The sequence below is a fragment of the Oreochromis niloticus genome, linkage group LG4, assembly GCF_001858045.2.
Source record: "Oreochromis niloticus isolate F11D_XX linkage group LG4, O_niloticus_UMD_NMBU, whole genome shotgun sequence".
NCBI lineage: Eukaryota > Metazoa > Chordata > Actinopteri > Cichliformes > Cichlidae > Oreochromis > Oreochromis niloticus.
In genome coordinates, this window is record NC_031969.2 from 34,762,494 (window position 1) to 34,771,094 (window position 8,601).

General features: G+C 42.2%; 1 protein-coding gene across 1 annotated transcript; it reads left to right on the forward strand.

The window, feature by feature from the left end:
• Positions 1–4,764: 4,764 nt before the first annotated feature.
• On the forward strand, positions 4,765–8,579 carry LOC100708150 (alpha-(1,3)-fucosyltransferase 9-like). Its single transcript, XM_005469180.4, has 2 exons — positions 4,765–4,928; positions 6,797–8,579. The coding sequence occupies exon 2, from the start codon at positions 6,805–6,807 to the stop codon at positions 7,879–7,881; it is 1,077 nt and encodes a 358-aa protein (XP_005469237.1). The 5' UTR covers positions 4,765–4,928; positions 6,797–6,804; the 3' UTR covers positions 7,882–8,579.
• Positions 8,580–8,601: the final 22 nt, after the last annotated feature.

The window sequence follows — 8,601 nt, forward strand, 5'->3', positions numbered from 1 at the left end:
GCTCTATCACGTGAGCACACTGCTGCAATGTGCGACGGTTATGAGCCGAGTTACACCGTGTTGTTCTTGCCTTTTGTACACCAACTATCCGCAGCAATTGTTGAATCAACTCACTCTCAAAACTGGCACCCTGATCTATCTATCACAACAAAAGTCGCCTCAAAGCGCTTTATATTGTACAGTAGATACAGAGAAAAACCCAACAATCATATGACCCCCTATGAGCAAGCACTTTGGCGACAGTGGGAAGGAAAAACTCCCTTTTAACAGGAAGAAACCTCCGACAGAACCAGGCTCAGGGAGGGGCGGGGCCATCTGCTGCGACCGGTTGGGGTGAGAGAAGGAAGACAGGATAAAGACATGCTGTGGAAGAGAGACAGAGATTAATAACAGGTATGATTCGATGCAGAGAGGTCTATTAACACATAGTGGGTGAGAAAGGTGACTGGAAAGGAAAAACTCAATGCATCATGGGAATCCCCGGCAGCCTACGTCTATTGCAGCATAACTAAGGGAGGATTCAGGGTCACCTGGTCCAGCCCTAACTATATGCTTTAGCAAAAAGGAAAGTTTGAAGCCTAATCTTGAAAGTAGAGATAGTGTCTGTCTCCTGAATCCAAACTGGAAGCTGGTTCCACAGAAGAGGGGCCTGAAAACTGAAGGCTCTGCCTCCCATTCTACTTTTAAATACTCTAGGAACAACAAGTAGGCCTGCAGTGTGAGAGCGAAGTGCTCTAATAGGGTGATATGGTACTACAAGGTCATTAAGATAAGATGGGACCTGATTATTTAAGACCTTGTATGTGAGGAGCAGGATTTTGAATTCAATTCTGGATTTAACAGGAAGCCAATGAAGGGAAGCCAAATCAGGAGAAATCTGCGCTCTCTTTCTAGTCCCTGTCAGGACTCTTGCTGCAGCATTTTGGATCAGCTGAAGGCTTTTCAGTGAGTTTTTAGGACATCCTGATAATAAAGAACTACAGTAGTCCAGCCTGGAAGTAATAAATGCATGAACTAGTTTTTCAGCGTCACTCTGAGACAGGATATTTCTAACTTTAGAGATGTCGCGCAAATGGAAGAAAGCAGTCTTACATATTTGTTTAATATGTGCGTTGAAGGACATGTCCTGGTCAAAAATGACTCCAAGGTTCCTCACAGTGTTACTGGAGGCCAAGGTAATGCCATCCAGAGTAAGAATCTGCTTAGATACCATATTTCTAAGATTTTCAGGGCCGAGTACAATAACCTCAGTTTGATCTGAATTAAGAAGCAGAAAGTTAGCGGCCATCCAGAGTAAGAATCAAGAATTAAGACATTCCTGCAGTTTAACTAATTGGTGTGTGTTACCTGGCTTCATGGACAGATAGAGCTGCGTGTCATCTGCATAGCAGTGAAAATTTATGCTATGTTTTCTAATGATGCTGCCTAAGGGAAGCATGTATAATGTAAACAGAATTGGTCCTAGCACTGAACCCTGTGGAACACCATAATTGACCTTAGTGTGTGAAGAGGACTCTCCATTTACATGTACAAACTGGAGTCTATTAGATAGATATGATACAAACCACTGCAGCACAGTACCTGTAATACCTACAGCATGTTCTAATCGCTCTAATAGGATATTATGGTCGACAGTATCGAACGCAGCACTGAGGTCTAGCAGGACAAGCACAGAGATGAGTCCACTGTCAGAGGCCATAAGAAGATCATTTGTAACCTTCACTAAAGCTGTTTCTGTGCTGTGATGAGCTCTGAAACCTGACTGAAACTCTTCAAATAAGCCATTCCTCTGCAGATGATCTGTTAGCTGTTTGACAACTACTCTTTCAAGGATGTTTGATATGAAAGGAAGGTTGGAGATTGGCCTATAATTAGCTAAGACAGCTGGGTCTAGAGATGCTTTTTGAGTAAAGGTTTAACTACAGCCAGCTTGAAGGCCTGTGGTACATAGCTGATTATTAGAGATAGGTTGATCATATTTAAGATTGAAGCATTAATTAATGGCAGGACTTCTTTGAGCAGTTTTGTAGGAATGGGGTCTAAAAGACACATTGATGGTTTGGAGGAAGTAATTATTGAAGTTAACTCAGAAAGATCAATTGGAGAAAAAGAGTCTAACTTAACATCAATGGTACTAAAAGTAGCTGTAGATAATATTACATCTGTGGGATGATTATTGGTAATTTTTTCTCTCATGATTAAAATTTTGTTTGTAAAGAAATTTATGAAGTCATTATTAGTTAACGTTAAAGGAAAAGTTGGCTCAAGTCTTACGTAGTGAGGAGGTAAAATTATTAACAAGATAATCGACCTCTGTTGGAGTAGCGTTCAGATAGCTGCTCTGCTCTGTGTTGGTACAGGGCATTGAAGATGATAACAGTGGGTGGATTATATTCTTAAACTTAGTTACAGCACTTTCAGAAAGACATCTACTGTGATAAAGTCTACTCTCCACTGCTGTGTAATCAATTATTGTACATGTAAATGTTATCAGGAAATGATCAGACAGCAGAGGGTTTTCAGGAAACACTGTTAAATGTTCAGTTTCTATGCCATATGTTAAAACAAGATCTAGAGTGTGATTAAAGTGGTGGGTGGGTTCTTTTACATTTTGTCTGAGAACTCATGTCACAGCTGAAGCTGACACGAGAGAAAGGACTCAAATGCCGGATGGGGATGGAGATGGAGCACAGCGAACGTTTAAGTGACAAAGTTAGAAAACGGAGCTGTGAGTTTTAACTTTTGCTAAGAACAAAACCAAAATAGCTACGCAAACAATCAGTGAGGTTTCAACTGTGGAAACTGCAGTTCTGTGGTTTGGGCCGAATGGAGAGTGAGACTGGAAGGCTTGGTCCTGGGGAAGGGTCAGAGTCACTGAAACAAGAGTAAACAAGTTCAGGTATTGTTCCAGGGGAATACTGCATGCTATTGGTTCTGAACTTTCCTTTACACTGCTTACTTGCCCCAGGTGGATCAGTAGCATGGAGGGGAGAGTGGTCCGGGTGAGTGGTAAGCAATCAGAAACTCCTGACGTTGAGGCAGGGAGGCAGGCTGGTGCTTGGAGCGAGCAAAACTGTAAGAATGTCGAGAAGTTCAGCGTCCGGATGCAGGCTCTATGGCGAGGATTTGTGTTTGCTAATCTGGTGAGTAGCTATGAAAGGTAAGCCATGGTAGTTTGCTAAGAAGTGTACGAAACACAGTGGTGGCCTGCACTAACTGTGGTTAGTGGAGAATCTGGAGAAGAGAAGTTGAGAGCTCTTGCCCTATAAGTCGATGGCTTAAACACCCACAGGTGAGAGCAATGAGCAGGAACACGGTGGCTCCTCCCAGAGGTGGAACTGACAGCTGTGTGAAAAAACACTGGCACTCACCCAGAACATGACACATCAGGCTTTCAAATGAGTTAAAAGTCTGTCTGGGTCTTTGGTTGATTAATGGGCTGGTGTGGAAAATTGCTGCCACACCTCCGCCTCAGCCTGTGCTTCGAGGTTTCTGGTGGTTAGAATACCTCCGGGGTGTTGATTCATTTAAACTGTTAAATAATTCACATTTGTTATGAATAAATTTTTGTTTTTTTGGTACTGGTACTGGTTTTATTTTGTTGTATTTATCCACAACACCTTAAAGGCCCCAAAAAGGTTGGAGAGCGCTGCTCGAAGTCCACTGAGCTGTTTTCCAACAATGAGAGAGTTCGTACACCAAGCCCTGTCAACATAAATGCACAGTCCTCCGCCTCTTGTTTTACTGGAATCATCAGCTGTTCTGTCCGCCCGGAGAGTGTGGCATCCGACTAGCTCGATAGTGTTGCCTACTACTCCGCTATCTTGCCATGTTTCAGTATCAGTTCAAGTATCATGACACAACAATCCATAAGTGTCCTGTTGTCAGTGATTCACACTTGTATATCATACATTTTATTCACCAGGGACCGCACGCTAGCGAGGAAAATACTCGGTAGAGAAAGCCGGTGCGGTGTTAGCCTTAGCCTAGCTGTTAGCCCACCATGTTTCTCCCGCTTTTGTTTATGGTCCCTGCACCGTCTTCAAACATTTCCAGTCGGCCGAGCAGCCTACGAATCATCGGGTGTTCTTCTTATTTCAGAGATGAGTCGAAGGTTGCTGATAAAACAGTCGAAGTTGTGTAATTCAAATCCAAAAGCTCTTGTCGAGTGTAAGATGTAAAAGAGAAGCTGTTCTACATGAACAGACCTGAAATGAGCAGAAATAAAACAGCTAACTTGCAAAAGCTGAAGAGACGCTGGGCCTCGCGTGATGCATGCGCCGCCATCTTGGTCTATGTATGGTCTATACTATTCCCATCAGATTCAATGTAGTGTCATGTTGTCACGTGGAAAGACAACTATTTCAAAGAGTGTAGCATCATGTTTGCAAATGACCTTCAGCACTCAGTGGCTAGAAAATAATTCTCACCTGACATGGAGGGTCTGTTTTCAGCCAGTGCGATTTGATTCGAGAAATTGTGGAACAATCTAAAAATAAGATGTAGTTTTTAAAGAATATGTGCAGCTTTGCCTTTGCATACCTGTTACCAAAACCCTGTTTGGGACTTGATGCATCTCTGTGACTTAAAATAAATATTTAATCACCGCAGCAGGTGCATTTGACCTCTGTCATAGATAAAGGTGACACAGCTTCACCACAGCCTGTCAGTTAGTGGGTTGGGCCACATTCAGGCATGACAGGAACTCGACAGGTGAGTTTGCAAAGCAGAAATAAAGTGCTGATTGTTACCTGTCTGGAATTTAAACCGTTGACTTATTTCCTGTTCAACAGGTGAGATGATGTGGTCCAGTCTGGTAACAGGTTTTTCCAGAAGGAATAGAAAAGGAGGAGTCTGAAAGCTAAAAAAGATTAAAAAGTTAATCTTTAATTTGGTGGTGATGCTGTGAGGAGCTCAGCTGAGACTCGGTGAGTTCACAAATCTAAATTTGGAGTTAAAGTTTGTTCGGTGTGTGAAGAGATGAGAGGAGCAGACAGAAAGGGAGGAATCCAACAGTTGATATTTAAAACATTAATAATGCTTTTACATTGGTGTCATTTTAAATGCATCACTGACTGAAGTATCTACATGTTTATCAAAGTTCCTGGTGTTCATTTTATTATTTACAATAAGACACGTGGATACTGTAAGTAAATAAACTGTCTTTGATGTCTGAATACAAGGATACAGAACAATATGTTCACCCTGTATTAATGTACAAACTAATGGCAGCAATCTGGGGTGAAGAGGTTCAGCTCAGTCAGTGAGAAAATAACACGTACCTGTAAAGGTTAGAAGCAGCAGTAAGAAAGTCAGCTGATAATTTTTTCACCTGAATGTGGCCTCAATCACCCCACCCTGACTGCTTTTACTAACAATAATGTGAGTGTTGATATGGTGCAGAAGGTCACAAACTGCTTATCATGAAGTCTTAATGACTACAGTTGAGCACTTTATCACTATACTGGCTCTGCTATGATTGGGCAGTCAGCTAAACCTCTTCCCCCACATCAAGAATCTGACGACACGATTCCTGGTTCACAGGTTTATTGACACAGGGAAAGGTGAAACTGTAACAAACAGTACATGACACAATCGGTTTTCCTTATTCACCATGTACATATATGTATATACATATGTGTACATATGTACATATATATATATGTACATGTATATATATACATATACATGTACATATATATGTATATATATACATATGGTAAATGGTAAATGGTAAATGGCCTGTATTTATATAGCGCCTTTATGGTCCCTAAGGACCCCAAAGCGCTTTACATACCCAGTCATTCACCCATTCACGCACATATTCACACACTGGTGATGGCAAGCTACGTTGTAGCCACAGCTGCCCTGGGGCGCACTGACAGAGGCGAGGCTGCCGGACACTGGCGCCACCGGGCCCTCTGACCACCACCAGTAGGCAACGGGTGAAGTGTCTTGCCCAAGGACACAACGACCGAGACTGTCCGAGCCGGGGCTCGAACCGGTAACCTTCCGATTACAAGGCGAACTCCAAACTCTTGAGCCACGATCGCCCACGATACATATATATATATGTATATATATATATATACACACTGTTTAAGTACACTTTTTTCAAATTGCTTGGTCTTGTAATTTTCCAATGAGAATGAGAGAAGATTAACAGGGGAGCACACAAAGAGGTGTAGTTAACTCTACAGGCCTGACCGGAGGGCAAGAGGTGTAGCAGCACCTGATTTATGGCTTTGTTGTCTTGTAGGGACCAAAACCCCCATCCAGATTCTTGTCAAGGGGTCTGTTGGTATCAGAGTGAATCCAAAACTATTCTACAATACACCATGCGCAGTGAAAGTCAAAGCACAAATGTGTGATGCTAATTATCAGACATTAGCCTTACAGATAAGAATAAATCCCAACATTTCCAATGAGCATTGAGCTACCAGAGGAGATCGATCCAAACTTTGATGCGTTGTAAGAGCCCTTTCCTCAAATTCTCATAACCTCTTCTCTTGCTTGCTTTTCAACATTCAGTAAAATCCACCAGATTTGTATCAGTGTTGTGTAGAAGGCTTCACATTTTTATTTGTGATGTAAACTACTGACTTGCACACAACTGTATATATTCATACCAGTACGTATTTAAAGGCACATATTCTGTTCAGAGTCAATGATCCATTAGATATTATTACAAGCTGGTGTCATGAGAACCTAAACATGATAAGGTGATCAGTCTTGATGTTGTGTCCTGCTGACCATGACTTTACTGAGTTTGTTCTCTGTGGTCTGTCCTTTTTAGAACACAGTATGGCATCTGGATCTTCTAACGGAGTCCTGCGACCCCTTCTCCTCGGTATACTTGTACTGGGAGTCTTCGTGACTGTGTTTCTGATGTATTTTAAACCTTATGAAGGCTGGTTATCAGGTCCTGTAGAGTCAGTGTCAGAACATGTGAAGAACCTCATCTCCACCAAGAGTGATAAGAATGCCACCATTGTGCTGATCTGGCTCTGGCCCTTTGGCAGTAAGTTTGACCTGAGCGTCTGCAGCTCTCTCTTTGAAATTGATAACTGCTTCCTCACAGCAGACAGGAACTTCTACAATAAGTCACATGGAGTCATCATCCATCACCGAGACATCAGTGGTGACCTGTCCAATCTGCCGCAGCTGCAGCGACCATTGTTCCAGAAGTGGATATGGTTTAACCTTGAGTCACCAACACATTCATCCAAGCTGTCTGGGATACAGAAGCTGTTCAATCTGACTCTCAGCTATCGCCTGGATTCAAGCATCGGAGCGCCTTATGGGTCCATCGTACCAGCAGAGGGCGAGGAGAATTTTGTACCGCCCAGTAAAACCAAGCTGGTCTGCTGGATAGTGAGCCACTGGAACCCACAGCATGTGCGGGTGAAATATTTCAATGAGCTGCAGAAACATGTTAAGGTCCATGCATATGGACGAGCATTTGGAAAGCACATTTCTGACAATGACTTCATGCCAACCATCACCAGCTGCAAGTTCTATCTGTCCTTTGAGAACTCCGTCCACAAGGATTACATTACTGAGAAACTATTCAACCCACTCTCAGTAGGAACAGTGCCAGTGGTTCTGGGCCCGACCAGGCAGAACTATGAGAAGATTGTCCAGAGTGACGCCTTCATTCATGTCGATGACTTCAGCTCACCCAAGGACCTGGCTGATTACCTGCTGCTTCTGGACAAGAATGAGGAAATGTACCTCAGGTACTTTGAGTGGAAGCAACATTTTAAAGTAAAGAAGTTCCACTTTCCAGCAGAATATGCATGCCTGACTTGTGATTATTTACGTAGGTATAAAGAATACAAGGAATTCAATGACCTTGACACGTGGTTCTGGGGCAGCTAGAGATTTGAAGGGCTGAGGGTCTTGTTACTTTGTTGAAGCGAGTGCTTTAATATTTTTCTCCTTGGGTTAACACGAAGGGTATTTTCTGTTCTGTCCTGAGCAGCTGAATGGTGTTTTTCTATTGCTTTAGAGGCTCAATAAGAGATATAGCTTGTTCTTTTTGTTTATTTTAATTCTAGTTGTGGCAATCCTGTTTGTGCCTTTTGAAATAATATGGCTCCATTCACAATACAAGTTTGTTGGTTTTAATATCAGCTATTCATGAAGTGGCCAGGTGGAGTGGAGGGGGTGAGATAAATGTAAAAGTGATTAAGTCACCCGTGGAGTGTTTACTGAATTCCAGTGTAAAACAGTTCATTGGGATTATGTACATATTTCGTATTTTTTAAATTACTCAACTTTTCCGATATTTTTGTCAGTTTGCATTTGCACTGGTAATCATAATGGTACCTTCACATACTTAGAACTAAGACATCAAACTCTTGAGATTGCACTACACTAAGGCAGCTCAGTATCTTTAGATATCACATTCATTTTTCTTCAAAACAGCTAATTCACTGAACAATGTATTACAACTCAGCATCTCTTAATACAGATTTCAAGCAAGAGTCCTGACAGGGACTAGAAAGAGAGAGCAGATTTCTCCTGTTTTGGCTTCCCTTCATTGGCTTCCTGTTGAATCCAGAATTGAATTCAAAATCCTGCTCCTCACACACAAGG

What these genes read in the sequence shown, in the direction of transcription:
- LOC100708150 (XM_005469180.4), top strand. Translation starts at nt 6,805, where the DNA reads ATGGCATCTGGATCTTCTAACGGAGTCCTGCGACCCCTTCTCCTCGGT.